The sequence below is a fragment of the Homarus americanus genome, unplaced genomic scaffold (assembly GCF_018991925.1).
Source record: "Homarus americanus isolate GMGI-L3 unplaced genomic scaffold, GMGI_Hamer_2.0 scaffold40798, whole genome shotgun sequence".
Classification (NCBI taxonomy): Eukaryota; Metazoa; Arthropoda; class Malacostraca; order Decapoda; family Nephropidae; genus Homarus; species Homarus americanus.
Genome location: NW_024722824.1, coordinates 1 through 18,644, shown reverse-complemented (window position 1 = coordinate 18,644; position 18,644 = coordinate 1). Strand labels below are relative to the sequence as shown.

The 18,644-nt window shown below is 35.9% G+C and overlaps 1 protein-coding gene across 1 annotated transcript; it reads left to right on the top strand.

Moving 5' to 3' along the window:
- Nucleotides 1-4,676: 4,676 nt before the first annotated feature.
- Nucleotides 4,677-15,200, top strand: LOC121863162 (RNA cytidine acetyltransferase-like; the record flags this gene model as incomplete). The annotated part of the gene is given in 10 exon segments (XM_042361649.1): nt 4,677-4,823; nt 4,826-4,879; nt 4,882-4,931; nt 7,703-7,836; nt 7,838-7,885; nt 9,919-10,141; nt 11,755-11,869; nt 12,709-12,920; nt 13,247-13,519; nt 14,847-15,200. Coding segments are annotated over 10 exon segments (1,610 nt in total), but the record flags the coding sequence as incomplete, so codon positions are not given.
- Nucleotides 15,201-18,644: the final 3,444 nt, after the last annotated feature.

Below are 18,644 nucleotides of genomic sequence, written 5' to 3'. Positions count from 1 at the left end.
CGTACGACATGATTATAACAACCACGACCATGATTATAACAACCACAACCATGATTATAACAACCGACCATGATTATAACAACCACGTCATGATTATAACAACCACGACCATGATTATAACAAACCGACCATGATTATAACAACGACCGATTATAACAACCACGTCCATGATTATAACAGCCACAACCATGATTATAACAACCACTACCATGATTATAACAACCATGACTGTGATTATAGCAACCACGACCATGATTATAACAACCACAACCATGATTATAAAAACCACTACCGCCAGTGATTATAACAACCATGACTGAGATTATAACAACCACAACCATGATTAAAACCGCATGATTATAACCACGACCGTGATTATAACAACCACGACCGCATGATTATAACAACCACGACCACCAGTTATATAACCACGACCATGATTATAACAACCACGACCATGATTATAACAACCCGTCACGCGTTATAACAACCACGACCATGATTATAACAACCGACCATGATTATAACAACCGACCATGATTATAACAACCATGGCCGTGATTATAACAACCACGACCATGATTATAACAACCACGACCATGATTATAACAACCCGACCATGATTATAACAACCACGACCGCCCAGTTATAACAACCCGACCACAATTATAACAACCCGCGACCATGATTATAACAACCACGACCACAATTATAACACAACCACGACCATGATTATAACAACCACGACCACGATTATAACAACCACGACCATGATTATAACCCACCGCCAGTTATAACAACCCGCCGCCAGTTATAACAGCCACAACCATGATTATAACAACCACTACCGCGATTATAACAACCATGATTGTGATTATAACAACCAGCGATTATAACAACCACAACCATGATTATAAAACCACTACCATGATTATAACAACCATGACTGTGATTATAACAACCACAACCATGATTATAAAAACCACTACCATGATTATAACAACCCACGACCGTGATTATAACCACGACCATGATTATAACAACGAACGCCATTATAACAACCACGACCATGATTATAACAACCAGGACTTTGATTATAACAACTGACCGTGATTATAACCGACCATGATTATAACAACCCGACCATGATTATAACAACCACGATCCATGATTATAACAACCAGGACTTTGATTATAACAACTATGACCGTGATTATAACAACCACGACCATGATTATAACAACCACGACATGATTATAACAACCACGACCATGATTATAACAACCATGACCATGATTAAAAACAACGACCGCCCAGATTATAACAACCACAACCATGATTATAAAACCACTACCATGATTATAACAACCATGACTGTGATTATAACAACAACCAACCATGATTATAAAACCACTACCATGATTATAAACACGTCCATGATTATAACCCGACCGTAGTTATAACAACCCGCGACCATGATTATAACAACCACGACCACCATTATAACAACCACGTCCATGATTATAAACAACCACGACCTCATGATTATAACAACCACGACCATGATTATAACAACACGACCATGATTATAACAACCACGTCCATGATTATAACAACCACGACCATGATTATAACAATCGACCGCTGATTATAACAACCACGTCCGCCAGTTATAACAACCCGCGACCGCTGATTATAACAACCCGACCATGATTATAACAACCACAACCATGATTAAAAACCACTACCGCCAGTTATAACGCTGACCATGATTATAACAACCACAACCGCATTATAAAACCACTACCATGATTATAACAACCCCCGACTGTCATTATAACAACCACAACCATGATTATAACAACCACGACCGTGATTATAACAACCACAACCATGATTACAAAAACCACTACCATCATTATAACAAACCGACCAGTTATAACAACGCAACCATCTGAAAAATGATGTCGCTGTATGCTATCAGCAGATTCTTATATATATATATATATATATATATATATATATATATATATATATATATATATATATATATATATATATATATATATATATATATATATATATATATATATATACACACACACACACACACACACACACACACACACACTCACACACACTAGGAAGCACGCCTTCTGGGCCACGGTGGCGCCACTCTCCGGAGGCTCCACATTGTCTCACTATTCAGTCCCCAATATTTCTTCCATCAATAGTTCATTAACTGTGTATATGTAAGTTCCCTCCCACCATGTTTTTTTCACTAACAGTACAGCAAAGTATATTTTTTAGCATTACAGTGACCCACCGTTAATTGGACCCCTTTAATCCGGTTCAGATAATTCGGACAAAATCTGAACTTTTTTGGGGGATATTATCCACGGACCTTAAGCTAAAATGCTGGTCCACCCACTGCTGGGATAAAACACCAGCATCTTTTGGTTAAATGTAACATATCCACCACTAGTGTGGGGGGTGCAACTTAGCTTCAGACATGAAATATATTTACCATTTACTGCCAGTAAACAATGGAAACGTGAAATATGTACCAATTAGTAATGAAAAGTTGTGCAGTTCCTTCAGCAAATGAAGCTCACCAACTTACAATAGGCTAAATTACCTTACAACGTGTTTTCAGTAGTCTATGTTGAAGTTCTTAGCTACAGGCTAACTTATCATATCATATATACGGTATCACAGTTCTCATTGATCTACAAAAAATACCGGTAATAAAAACCTTTTCGATATTTCACACTTAATATAATACCGGTAATCTACTTCAACCTCTATTGTTTCAACCAGCTGTTGAGTATCAGCTAGACGGTACACGTGTTTTCGAATCGTTTTCAGTTAAAACTGTTACATCACATGTATATTTTACCTTAACTGTGCCTAAATGAATATATTCTTGGAAATAAATAGTAGTTTGCTGAAACGTGATGTATTTTAATGTAAAATAGGATAAACTACATGACGAAAACAAAAGATTTTACCTAACCTTCCGTTGTTCAAGAGATGTTACTCGTTTTTTAATAGTTTTTCGGTTAAAATACTGTTATATTACAATGATATTTTATTCATACTGTGCTTGATATAATACATTCACGGAAATGTAATATTTTTGCTGAAATTACGCACGTATTACAGTGGAAAGTGGGATAAAATCGTGACGAAAACAATGACTTTGAAATATAATGCAATATTAACTAAATCGGTTAATTCGGACAATCGCTAAAACGGACACCCTTCCCCCATTAGTCCGAATTAACAAAAGGTCGACTGTAACTGTTATTATTTTATTGTCTAATCATCACTACATATACACCACCCATCATCACTACATATAACAACATCCATCATCACCATATAACATCATCCATCATCACTACATATACACCATTCATCATCACTACATATAACACCATCCATCATCACTACATATAACACCATCCATCATCACTACATATAACACCATCCATCATCACTACATATAACACCATCCATCATCACTACATATGCACCACCCATCATCACTACATATAACAACATCCATCATCACTACATATAACATCATCCATCATCACTACATATTACACCATCCATCATCACTACATATAACACCATCCATCATCACTGTATATAACACCATCCATCATCACTACATATAACACCATCCATCATCACTACATATAACACCATCCATCATCACTACATACTGTATAACATCATCCATCATCACTACATATAACACCATCCATCATCACTACATATAACACCATCCATCATCACTACAATACCACCCATCATCACACCATACAACATCATCATCACCATATAACATCATCCATCATACTACATATTACACCATCCATCATCACCATATAACACCATCCATCATCACTGTATATAACACATCCATCATCACTACATATAACACCATCCATCATCCAATAACACCACCATCATCACTACATACTGTATACATCATCCATCATCACCATATAACACCATCCATCATCACTACATATAACACCATCCATCATCACTCATATAACACCATCCATCATCACTACATATAACACCACCCATCATCTATATACTATAGGAATAGCTGTCTGTCTGTGTGTCTGTTGTAGGCAGCTAAACGCACAATCGTTTTCATCAAACTTGGTGGAAAAATCATAAAAATTAGTAGAGTGGGACAAACCTGGTCCCATGCCGATGGTTTCTTTAGGAAGGCATTAATTAACCATTTTATTTACTATGGAAAACAATGCAAGTCTACGGACTTGGTGCACCCTCATTCACTGTATGCTGTCGGCGGACGGCGGTTCTTGCGCTAATAGCTACGAGTGTTTAAACTTTCACTGAGCACGATGGGCCCCGTTCACTGTAGTATCACTATTACTTTTTCTACTTACAGATCAGAGTAATGTGCAAGTCTTTCATTAGAAACTAGTCTCTGTATACAATCAAGACTGTTTGGTCTCCTTTATTATAGGTGTATTAATAACCGTAAATTTGAAAAATATTGTCACTGTAACCATACCTGTGTATAAGTAAATGAGATTTTATATCCATTAAATATTAAATCACCAAGAGTGATATAAAATTTTTGTATTCTGCTAATCATTCATTTAAGATTTTTTCGTTATTAGGTTGTGTTTTTGCATATATTTGTCCAAGTCAAGCCTCCAAGCAGGCTAACGTCCTATGGTGCTACAAGAAAGAACTGACTTTCTCCTCACACGAAAGAAAAATGAAGCAACTGCAGGCCAGGATAAGAACTGGGCAAGTTGATATCAATGAGATGACCCATTTGAAATGTTTGTTTCCATGACTGACATCAGGTACTGCTTCTACAAGAGACCCACAAGATCCTGGGAAACACCTTCAAGATGTGTGTACTGCAGGTGAGTGAGTTAGTGTCAGATGAAGAAACTTCACAATACTATTTCTTTCTTGCAACATCTTTTCTGTTGCTGTATTCATAGGCATGTCTCTTCATAATTACATTAGGCATATGCTCATCATCACTGTTTTACAACCATTTTCCTTACTTCTGTTAGTTAGCCATGATTACCTGATGGCATGGTGTCTGGTTGCCATCTTGTAAATTTAGAGCAGGTTTTATGGAACTGGGCAATGCTATATGGAGAACTTCCAGTGTCCTCTTAGCCGACAGAATGGTAGCTACTCTCAGAGGCAGTCAAAAGACTAGATATTACTACTCATTGTGGCATTGATATAATGAACTTCACATCTGCTAAACATTTGCTTTCATCAAATAGTTAAATGATCTAAAGTGTGATGCACTGATTTATGACTAATTTATCTTTCTAATACTTGGTGATTGGAAGATTTATATCTCTTATATGGATAATTGTATATTTGGTTACCTGGCAAGCCAATAGTATTACATTCTCACAGATACCTTATACAGTGGTCCCTCGGTTACTGAATGCTTTGATTAACGAAATTTCGGTTAACGGATTACCTTCTATAGAATCTTCAATTGGTTAACGAACAAAAATTTGATTTACGAAATCCTTACGAAAATCCGTTTTGTTGTGAGCATCAGCTGGTCAGCTAATGGGCTAGTCTGCCAATTCAGTAATCTATTCTATGTTTTCATTCGTTTCCAGTGGAGTAAATATCAAGAAAGTTGTGCTCTTAAATATTTTTGCATTTTTTATGTTAAAATTATTAGTCTTTTTAACATTTATTTAACATATTGATAATATATGCAGTACATGGAACTAGTTACAAACATCATGTTTTGTTGTTTTGAGATCAGCTGAGGGGTATAGTACTCAGCCAATTCAGTAATCTATTCTATGTTTTACATTCATTTCCAATGGATTAAATATCAATAAAGTTGTGCTATTTACTATTTTTAATGTTTTATATTAAAATTATTAGTCATTTTAACATTTATTTAACACATTGATAATATATGCAGTACAGAACTAGTTAGTTGTGCACCCATCAGATGCATGAGTAGACCACCAGGCGTCAGTCTGGCCTTGTTTACTGTTGAAGAGCAACTATTTTGTTGGTGTCTTGAATATTTTTGCATTTTTCATTAAAATTATTGGTCATTCTGAACTTTGGTTAACATATTGATAATATATAGTGCAGTGTTGATTTAAAAATAATCTTGAATTACACCTAGCTAACTAAAATTTTATTGGTGAAATGACAGCATCAGCATGGGTCCCCTGAAGGTGATTTCTCCTCCATCCCCACTTCCTTCTCTTCTTCTTCCTTCTCTTCCCAATTCTAATTCATCATCATCATCAACCAGGAGCCTTCTAAATACACACCTCAAAGTAGGTGTACTTTTACTGCATTTTTTACTTTGTATGTCTTTTTGGTGAGCTGGAACCAATTACCCAATATCCCATTGAAACAAGTGGATTGGTTAGCAAACGACCTTCTAGACGAATTGTGTTACGTTAACCGAGGGACCACTGTATATTGTAAACCAAACTCTGGTTCTATAGCCAGTGTTTATCGCCCTAAGGCCTTGAGTATTACTGTAATACTTAGAAAAAGAGAGGAACTTTGCGACTTCATCGATACCAGACTTCATAAATCATCAAATGAAGGACAAGAAAACATTTCCACCTTAAACCAAGAGAAATATAGTACAGGCTACTAGCATATATTGTACATTTGTCTATTTTCTGAGATTTATCTTATTAACACTAGAAACTTCTTTTGTGGGGATTGACCATAAACACAGCTCCCTTGGTTGCCCTGTCAGGCTACACCTCTTCATCCCTCCAACCACATCATCATTGTCATCATTGTCTTATCGCAATTTTCCACACTTGTGTGGGTTAACCTAGGTGAAACCTTCCCTTGTACTCCCTGCCTTTCCTGCCTCTTAATATAAGCCAAGGATTCCAAACCTTTCACATGATGCCCCAATTTACTTATTACCAAACCCACTAGGTTCCCCAGTTTTAGAATATAATCAAATTTTAATCAAATTTACACCTTGTACAGTTGAGTCTGGATTTCCATGTTTTACACGTTGTGTCATTTACGCTGTGTGCCTTGCCAGAATTGAAATGCTTGATTTACGCTGTAAATTTGGTCATTTACGATTGTGCCGAAAAAGTGGAGTTTGGGGGGTCGCCCAGTCTCTATTTCAATTAACTATGTTGTGTTATTTCATTTACCCGTTTCTCGTTTTACGCGGTATCACGGGTTCAATTGACAGCAATGAAGACCCAACTTTATTCATATTTATATTACTTTCAATGTCAACTAACTTGTAATTATTTTATTCGTGTCTCTTTTGCATATAGGGAAGATTGAAATATACTCAGAAAAAAATAATGTAACATATTTGTATTGAAAAATTATAATAAAGGAAAAGATTGTCAATATGTACAGTATATACTGTACTGTGTGTTTTCACATGTCTTCACACCCCACTGTACCAACCTCTTGCCTCCCAGTTTGGGGAACCACTGCCCTAGGCCCTCTTACTGCACTGTTTGTGTAAAGAGATTCAGGTGTCTCTACAGATACCATATGTAATGATGTGCACATGAGAGAATACTAAGACCTACCTGCTGTCAATTAAAAAAAAAATTACAATGGGTGCACTTATATTTTTTTTTTTTCTGTTCTAGACTGCTAATATACATATTTTATGAACTTTTAATAGGATTTTGAGGCTCTGACCCCGAACATCTTGTGCCGCACCATGGAGACTGTGGAAGGTGGTGGAGTCATTGTCCTACTCCCAGACTATGACGCCGCTACGGCAGCTGTACACACACTCAGCATGGATGTGCATGCTTGCACGCACAGAGGTCCACCAGTATGTTGTACCCAGATTCAATGAAAGGTGAGGAAACCACATGCAGCTGCCCCCAAATGTTTTACTGATTTATTAATTACAGTACAGTAGTACCTCGTTAGCTAACGCGTCAATTGAACCAGGGTACCGTGGTTAAGTGAAAACCACGTTATGAACAACAGAACATATGGGATTAATTCCAATAGAGACTGGCCCGCACCGCCAAACCCTACTTTTTTCGACACAATACCTATGTTCTAGTAAAATAACATCAAAATTTTATGATGGTACATGCACACAATTAATACTTAAGAGAAATAGAGAAATACAGTCGCTAAGTTAATGTCCATTCAAATAATGGACTCAACTCCCTCCTCTTCTCACACTACACTGCTGGCTCTTCCTCTCTGAGAAATTTTGGGGAACCTGGATTTTAATAAATAACCTCAAGCTAAAGTTAGATAATATAATTGACATTGCTGGATTCCTTGTAAGACCAGGAATATTTTGAATATAAATGTCATATATTTTGCAAAAGATAACAATATTTACTCAGAGTAAATATATCTAAAATTTGTATGTCTAATGCAATATCTATGATGTTTATATTCAAATGGTCATCAAATTGTAAGAATTCAGCAATGTAAATTATATTCTGGCGGGTAATTTGTATGAATTTTATGAGCTAAAACAAATATCTTCAGTTATCAGTATTCTCCTTCCAACGCGCAAATGGTCGGTCCGTTCAACCTCCCACCCCCACTCCACCCTCCCTACAAGAGAAATGTAGGGTGAAAAACTAAATTTTAACATTTAGTAATAAATAATACTCAGATTAAAGTTAGATAATATAATTAACATTGCTGAATTCCTTTAAGATCAGGAATATTTTGAATATAAATGTCATATATTTTGCACAAAAGATAACATATTTACTCAGAGTAAACATTATATCTAAAATTTGTATGTCTAATGCAAAATCTATGATATTTATATTCAAAATGATCATCAAATTGTAAGAATTCCAGCATGTAAATTATATTCTGGCCGGTAATTTGTATGAATTTTATGAGCTTAAACAAATATCTTCAGTTAATAAAAAAAAATTTTTTTCACACTGCAGTTAGATGGTCGGTCGGTCCTCCTCACCCCCACCCTCACCAACCCTCCCTACCAGACGTAGGGAAAACAAGAATATTTATTTTTAGTAATAAATAATACCTCAGATTAAAGTTAGGATAATATAATTGACATTGCTGAATTCCTTGTAAGACCAGGAATATTTTGAATATAAATGTCATATATTTTGCACAAAAGATAACATATTTACTCAGAGTAAACATTATATCTAAAATTTGTATGTCTAATGCAAAATCTATGATGTTTATATTCAAAATGATCATCATATTGTAAGAATTCCAGCAATGTAAATTATATTCTGGCCGGGTAATTTGTATGAATTTTATGAGCTAAATAAAAAAAAATTATACTTCACTGTGTATATGGGTAGATGAACCGCGTTAAGTGAAAGTTCGGTTCTGGCGAGGCACCGTGTATATGCGAAATCGCGTTAAGTGAAACCGCGTTAAGCGGGGTAATACTGTACTGTATTATTATTCTGGGCAATATTAGTTTTACCTTTTTCTTAGTTTAAAATTTAGAATACCAGTAAGTTCAGCCACAGTTTCGTTTTTAAGTCCAAGCGTTATAATCTTATAACTGGTGTATAGTACTTGGTATTGCCTGAGTGCAGACACATAGTCTATGTCTGTCCTAAGCCAAAATTAATTACCCAATAAAAGAGTAACCTCAAATTTCAGCTCTCTTATCTTAATAATTATGCATAGTAAGAAACAGAAAAATTAATGTGCTTTTAATGAAGGAGCTCCACCTTTAGGGGTGGGGGCCAACCACTGAGTCCAGCTCCCCTAAATTCCACCTTCGTGAAACTTCTCGGGTGTATGTGTCTAGTATCTCCATGCCAAATATTCTTCTATAGATGAAATGGTGCACTTAATTCAGTCCATTTTCTTACCAATGTATGATTATTAGCAGAGATTAAGATACAATATTTTTTTCAGATTCATCCTCTCCTTAGCTTCCTGCCCATCATGTGTGGTGTTAGATGACCAGCTGCGTATTCTACCTGTATCGTCACACTTGCGAGACTTGCAACCAGTGCCCGCCAAATCTGCCAACGCCCCGATGTCGCCTCAAGACCAGGAACTGAAAGATCTTAAGGAGTCACTCAAGGACAACCCTCCAATAGGGCTCTTGGTAGACTTGTGCAAGACACTAGACCAGGTGATTATAATTTCTAAACTCATCATATTTCTGTGTTGTTGAACTTAAAGTCTACATGTTGCTTTATAACCACCAATATTTCTTAGATATGAAAATCTTGCTCATTAAAAAATCACCTTTTCCATACTAGTGGTGGAGAACTTGAAGGCAAGCTTATTTTTGAATAGCCAAAAGTTTCTACTAAGTAACCAATCATAGCTCAGTAAAATCCCTCTCATTGATACCTAAGTACTCCATATATCCACTTCTTTAAGGTCAGAAACTCAAGAATTGCAATTGAAACATCTGTGAGAGAATCATGACTAGTGTGTAGTATGTAGCTGCAGTTTAAGTTTGAAGGCTAAAAGCATATGCTAAGTATGCTATTGGTGCATGAACTAATGGGCTATTCATACCTGTTAATGGAAATTCACTAAACATCATACTTTTTCATGAAGAGAAAATTTAAAAGTGTCTAAATTCACCCCAGAGACTGGGTGACTTCAGACAACAGTGTTAATTCAATGGCTGTTACCTGTTAGAGTCTGGCTGAACAGTGTGGGGATGTCTTCAGGCAATATTGAACTCGGAAAAAATTTGGAAAAATATCTGCAGCAACAAAATTACATATAGCTACTGTATAGGTCAAAAGGGGAAGAAGAACCAAGAGAAGGGAAAACTTTTCTAGAAAATTGTATGACGTGAAAATAACACTAACACGGTGTTTGGTTCTGTTTTATTTTTTTCTCTTTTTTATTTTTTTAGATTGTACATTAGGAGAGACAGCTAGACAAATTTAACAGAGCACCGGTGTGCAGTAGTGTACATATTCTTGTTTTATCCCCTGACCTGTAGATTAGTTCTATCATTATTTTGTTATCAGTACCATGTATATTGCCATTACTGTAAAAGTTTTGCTGTATCTCATGCAATCTTGCAAATATGCATGGATAATATTTGGATTGTGCCTCTTAAGTCATTTTTGAGTGGTCCAAAGTCTCATCAAGTTGAAGAAAATTTTTATGTACCTTCATTCAAGTCACATTTCCAAGTGCATGTACTGTATATAGGATATATCAAGCACCCCAGATTGTTTCTAAATTTTTAAGAAAAACATGTTTCTAATATTTTTCACTAGATATATTACTTTATATACTCTGGGGTATGCTCCTGCCAGAGAAAGTTAGGGCAATGTTTTGATACCAAGAAAACTCTGCTTACTGTAACTGTCTACGAATGGTCACCTCTTCAATTTTTTTTTTTGTCCGAAGTCACACCATCTTACGGTGTGATATTGAATGAACATTGAAATATGAGTGCCAGTACCAAGTAAAGTAGCTTTGATAGACTGGGATTATCCATTACAAATGCTCGGTGAGAAAACATTATTTTGGAAATGGGGAATACCATATTAGAAATTAGACCATAATTGTCGGTGTTAAAATGTTAGACAAACTACTACTGGATGTGGGAATAGAAAGTAAAATTGTCACAGATAAGAAAGTTATTAGGGAATGATATTCCTCTTTGAGAAAGGTTAACATATTTCTAAACCTGTAAGTAGAAGCATGAAAGTTGGGATGTAAAAGCATAGATGAATGGTAAAATATAGTTACTTTATATTTTCTTTCCAGGCTAAGTCAGTGCTACAGTTTATAGTGGCCATCACAGAAAAGACACTCCGTACTACAGTCACTCTCACTGCTGGCAGAGGACGAGGCAAATCTGCAGCACTTGGAATATCAATAGGCATGTTGCTCCTATATTTTCTTCCAATTTTATGAATGTCATTGCACTTTATTTATTCACCAACTCTTCATTAAACACTACTCTAATTAATGTTATTCCTCAATCATTATTTAGTGTACCTAAACTCAATTATTCTGTCACCTTCAGCAGTTCATCCTAGAACTTGTCTTTTTCTGCTCCACTTTGCCCAACCTGCAGATACAACAGTCACCAGATTCTTGCCCATAATTAGTTTCAAAACCCGAATTCTCACATTTATCCTTTTCACCTCAAGCACTTACTCCTCCCACTTTTCAATAGTAAAAATCCCTGCATTGCCTGACTTAGTATTACCTTAGGGAAGTAGGATTACTGGAGTGTTCATAATAGTGAACTATTTGTATTTGGTATCCAACAGAGGAGCACTTTTACCGCTTAAGTACAACGAAGAAAGTACTTGTCTTTAGTATTCACGAAGGAGAAAGGATTTGTATTGTACTTAATATTAACTGAAAAGGTAGATACAAGGAAGTTTTGAATGGTCAGGAATGGTATGATATGAGGGAAAACTATGCAACAAAAATGGGATTGTCAGTTTGGAATAATAATGTGATGTTTGAGAAAATGTAGGATACACAAGTTTTCTGCAAGGATGTGGCAAGTAAAAGAAAACAAAGAGCATTCAGTTCCCCGAAAATAATGATTCTATATATGGCATAAACAACTAACCTAATCAAACATACCCTTATGGTATGTAACCCATCTTAACCTAATAAAAGTCAACCCAACCCACTTACTATAAAGTATAAGATATTCATAAGGAAACAACCTAATAACACTTCCATACTTTGCCTTATCAGCTGGTGCCATTGCCTTTGGCTACTCCAATATCTTCGTCACATCACCAAGCCCAGAGAATTTAAACACCCTGTTTGAGTTTGTCCTTAAGGGCTTAAATGTGATGGGTTATGAAGAGCACATGAACTACCAGGTTCTGCGCTCAAGTGATCCACAATTCAGCAACTGTGTGATGAGGGTGGCACTAACCCGGAACAGACAACAAGTTATCCAGGTGGGTTCGGTTGTTATATATCTTATTTTGGTGATTCATGAGGCATGCTAGAGCACAAGTTGGAATGAAAATGCTGATAAAACTTTGATAATTTGATAGAATTTAGTTAATCATGTTACCATTAAGTCATATGTGAAAATGTAATAAGATGGTGGAATTGAAGATTATATAACCAAAAAAAAAAAGAAAAATAGTTGGCAGATTGATTTCAGGTAAAATTTTACTGATATATTGCTCTTTGTGTTGCAGTGTATAATCTATGATTTTCTGTCCCTGAAGTAAATGTGCAGGTGGTGAACACATAATGATAATTTGAAATTTTACAGTACATCACACCTAACGAGAGTAGTAGTCTTGGTCAGGCAGAACTTGTGGTGATTGATGAAGCTGCTGCCATCCCTCTTCCTCTTGTTCGTAAACTTCTGGGCCCGTATCTGGTGTTTTTATCCTCTACTGTGTCTGGCTATGAAGGCACAGGCAGGTCCCTCTCTCTCAAGTTAATAGACCAGCTCAGGAATCAGACCAAGACAAGCTCTGCAGAAGCTGATCATGGTGATAAAAAGTCTGGAACAACAGAACTTGGTAGAGTTTTACATGAGGTATGGGCTTAATAGAAGTTTATATATCTGCAGATTAGTAACTGGATGTTCCTTTTCATTTCATTTCATGATATAAAACCATTATTCTTGTGTCACATTTTACTCTGCACTGGTTTTGTAGGGAGCACATTAATTTGTACAATTGGCATAAGAAGTGGTTTCACTGTTTTCAGTATGATTCACCCAAACAGCGGTATCTGGCAACTGTATCTTATGGATGGTGTGTGCGCTGTGTGGGGGTGGGACTGTTAGAGCTGAGTAACCAGTAGATTAAGCGATGTTGTGGGGTGATGCTGTTTTACCGAACTCTTGAGTCATCTCTCTGCCAACCCTTTTTCTAGCAATCCCTCATAGTTTTCCAGGTAAAAGGCTTTTGGATGGAAAGTAAAAATAAAAGAGCTATATCCCAATCCCATACTTGAAAGACAAAGATGCATACAGAACAAAAAGGACAGCCGTTGTAACAGCTGATCTCTCTCGTTTGGGCTACAGAAACTCGTGTATACAACAGCCAGTGTTATTCTTGTGGTAATGTTGTATACACCTGTGACAAGTACACAAAAAACACACAAATACTGTCCCCAAATATGTCCACACAATTTGTTATGTATAAGGAAATAACAGGCATGGTTTAGCAGAGATAGAATTAGTCACAGATATGTGTAATTCATGAAGAAGGACATGGCATAAACGTGGTGAGCTCAATTATTATTTTATTAATTTATATTTTGTATTCAGTTCTGTACTCATTTCACCTAAATGCTATCGATTTAAAATACAGTACAGGTATACTAAAATTTTAAGTATATGTTTTGCTCTTACAGTATTATGAAAAACTGATTTATCATTTATTAATTAATTTCTGTTACTATTTCACAAAATAGTATTCCACCTCGAAAAAGCAAAGTTAGTTGCCAGATATCACTTTCTGATTGAAAATTTCTGGAAATCGTGACATCATTGATTTGGGCAATTGTACCTGTCTGTTCATCTGCTCACCCAGATTTGTTAATATGATTAAGCAGAGTGGATCGACGATCAAGAAATAAAATTCTCCTCGCTTCATTACATACAGTACATACATCCATAAATTACCATATTGCCTGCAATTTTTCATGATGTCTAATTTGATTTTCATACTAATGTGGATACATGTGTATCTCACAGAAGAAACTGGTATATGCATTATGATTGGTATAATATATCAAAATGTTTTTTTATATTCTAGGTGTAAAGCATTTTTTATGTAAGTATTAGAGATAGAGATGTAGTATTACACATATAATGTTTTCTCCTGTGCTAATTGTTAATTAATCGCATGCAACAGGTTACTCTGGAGGAGTCCATTAGGTACAAGAGTGGTGACCCTGTGGAGTCATGGCTCCACCAGTTACTTTGTCTTGAGGCCTCCCTCTCCACCCTGCCCTCCAACCTGCCTCCACCTAGTAAATGTCAACTCTTTTATGTCAACAGAGACACCCTCTTTGGCTACCACAAGGTTAGTAACTCCATGTATGGTATGTGTTTATTGATGTACAGGGGGCCCCCCAAGTTCACGGATTTATATTTAACTGTCCTCTATTATTTGCGGATGATACCCTGGATGTACCCAAGAATGTCTGTGGGTAGATTAAAAATTGCCGGCATTTTTGCGGCTGGGACAGGAAGCCATTCGCTCTAGAGACAGTAATTTCCTTTACCTGTATTGTATATACAGTATGTGTGTGTGTGTAGACACACAACAAAATACAGTGGTCCCTCGATTAACGAACACAATTGATTCCACAGAGTCGGTTTTTAACCGAAAGTTTCGTTAACTGGGTCTATTGTTTCAATAGGATATTGGGTAATTGGTTCCAACTCACAGAAAAAGTATACAAACAAAGTACTGTATACTGGTAATAGAATTAACAAAATGTCAAATAGAAACTAAATTCAGAACTGTACTGTATATTATACTATATAATAATAAATATAAAACAATAGAATACTGCATTTTAACTTACTTTGTTGTGTGTATGTCATTTTCCCGGCAGCTTTGTTTACATATCAAACAGCTGTTTGTAGAGGCAGTCGATGATGACATGCCATATTCTTTACAGAGTGCATTGGTTCTAATGCCTTCTTCATGTTTCATAATAATTTATGCACTGTATATTATCAATATGTGAACTAAATTTCAGAATGACCAATAATTTTAATGTAAAAATGCAGAAATATTCAAGAGACCAACAAACTGGATGTTCACAACACTGTAAACAAAGTTAAACTGAGAAGCATTGGTGGGTGATTCGATCAGCTAAAGGGCACACAAAAACTGTTCCCTGTACTGTATATATTATCAATATGTTAACTAAATTTCAGAATGACCAATAATTTTAATATAAAAAATAAAAAATGTTCAAGAGCACAACTTTCTCGATATTTACTCCACTGGAAACGAATGTAAACATAGAACCAATTATGTACTATATTGGCGGACTAGCTGATCAGATGATGCAAGCAACAAAGTGTGTTTCTCATAAGGCTTTCGTTAATCAAAGTTTTGTTCATTAATGAAACTGAAAATCCTTATGGGAGCTAATTCGTTAACCGAAATTTTGTTAATTCAACTGTTCGTTAATCGAGGGACCACTGTTACAAATAAATAATAATTGGAAAATCCTCTCACAAATAATCAGAAACAAATTTTTTCAAAATGTGACAGTCTACCCTCAAGTCCCTTACTTCACATTTTACTTTATTAATAAAGCACGGACTTGAGGGTAGACTGTCACATTTTTAATTAATATGTTTCTGATTATTTGTGAGAGTATTTTCCCATTATTATTTATTTGTATGTGTTTTGTGTGTGTGTGTGTGTCTACACACATACACACATGCCGTATATACAATACAGGCAAAAGAAATAATTGCCTAAAGGGCGAACACATAAAGGGAATATACATTTCTTTGTACACAAGTAAAAATGTAAACAAATATTATTTACAGATTTGGCGATTCACGGCCATTTTGAGAACCTAACCCCTGCAAATTTGGGGGGCCCCTGTTCTTTGGAAAGTTTCAAATCTTAAAATATTACAGACAAATTTTTTCCTTTGCTTCAAAAACTTTTCAACCTTGTTCCTTAATGCAAGCACTTAATTCACTCATACCGTATACAATCGAGTACAGTTGGAGTGTTTATGGTCAAATTTTTTTGCAAAACGTAGGGGGTCAAACTATATACACATGGTATTTTTGAGGGGTTAAAATTCATGCATGTCCTTGGCCCATTTGCGGTAAATGATAGCTACCCGGTACATGCTTGCATTAGGCTAACCTTACCAGTAAACTTCTTTATCCTTGTCTTGCCTACCATACCCCTAGATTCTTTATGTTGCTACATTTTACTTTAAATCTACAAACACCTCATACAAATGACGATTTACTGATAATTTTCTTACAGTAGGCTCTCACCAATAACGTTTAATAGGTGCCTGAAAAACACCGTTATTAGCGAAAACGCTATTTGTGTGACATTAAAATACATGTAAAAGGGGTTTATTGGTGCTGCCGCCACAAGAATTTCACCCATTTTTTCCCCTTGAAGCCCTCCTAACACTTTTTGTTAGCTAAAATAAAAAGAATTGTTATTCAATCATCAAAATAATGAGTTTGAGTAATATAACACTTAGCTTGGGGGAGTTTTTGAGGTGCTTGGTGTGATGGTTGTTCCATATCTGAGGGTCACTAACACTTGCACTGTCTTTCATTCTACAAGCTAACCATTTCACAAGAAAATGCTCGGTTATCACTAACAACCTGTTTCTATCGCCTTTATCATTCAAAGCTCACCTCGCATTTCCGTCACTACCGAAATATTTTTAGCCAGCACAATACTCTTCTTGGTCTCCTCTAAGTTCCTCTTAATATTTCGCACTGTAGACTCAGGACAGTTCAATTTCCTCACTTTAAAAGTTCCCTATCATTCAGGTGGCAAATCACTCCCTCCACCACCTCCCCTAGCCCCCACAGGCAAAAATGCAGAAGCCATTATTGATCACCGACCCTAACAGCCACTGGTTATAGTGGCGAAAATTTCACACATGGACGCAGCGCTGTATTCCACTGAGCGTGTGTGAGAGTGAGGCGGAGTGGACAACTACGTCATCAACATGGCGGCAAACAAACGCTATTATTGATGCTCTCGGACGCTTCCCTCGAAATTTCCTTTATTCAAGAGAATCCAGACGTTATTATAAAAAATGGGTATCTATTGTAACTTACCGTTATTGTCGAAAACATTATTGTGAAAGTTGTTATTGGCGAGAGCCTACTGTATATACAGAATGTACCCAAAAAATTATCATAAAGTCAAAAACATAAAAGGGAATAAACTTTCTTTGTGTGTAGTTCATGCTGAGTGGGGGGGGGGATTGTGAGATCTCAGCTATTCTGAGCTGTCTCCATTGTGTAGTTAAACGAATGACAAATTTCGTCATCCAGCAACCAAATGGCAATACAGGTACAGTACAGTATTGTTATTAATTTTTTTGTATTATTATTATTGGTATTATTTTAATCTTAAAATATACTGCTATATATAATTTTTTTTTCTTATTTCTCATAGGAGTTGATAACTGGTGGGAATTCAGTTTCAGAGATGGTAACACTGTTCATAGCATCAGTTTTTGTGGTCGTGGTCATGACCAAGACATGTTGGTGTGAATCTGGTGTCTTGCTACAAATTACGTTTAGGATTATACCTAATATTTCTCAAAAGCTATAGTCGAGTTATACAAGAGATATATGAAAAACTCAGGCTTTTTTACCAAAAAATCAGGGATTGAACTACAGTATACAGTACAGTGGTCCCTCGGTTAATGAACACAATTCGTTGTACAGAGTCGTTCATTAACCGAATCAATTATTTCAATGGGATATTGGGTAATTGGTTCCAGCTCACAGAAAAGTAGATACAAAGTAAAGCCAAAAATGCATAAAGTCAGAAACACTCCTAAAATTCCCCTAAATCGCCCTTAAATTATATATACAGCTAGACCCCGACTTACGACGGGGTTAGGAACCCAAATCCAGGTCGTAAGTCCGACATAGATAAAAAAAAAAAAAATTAAAAATCTAC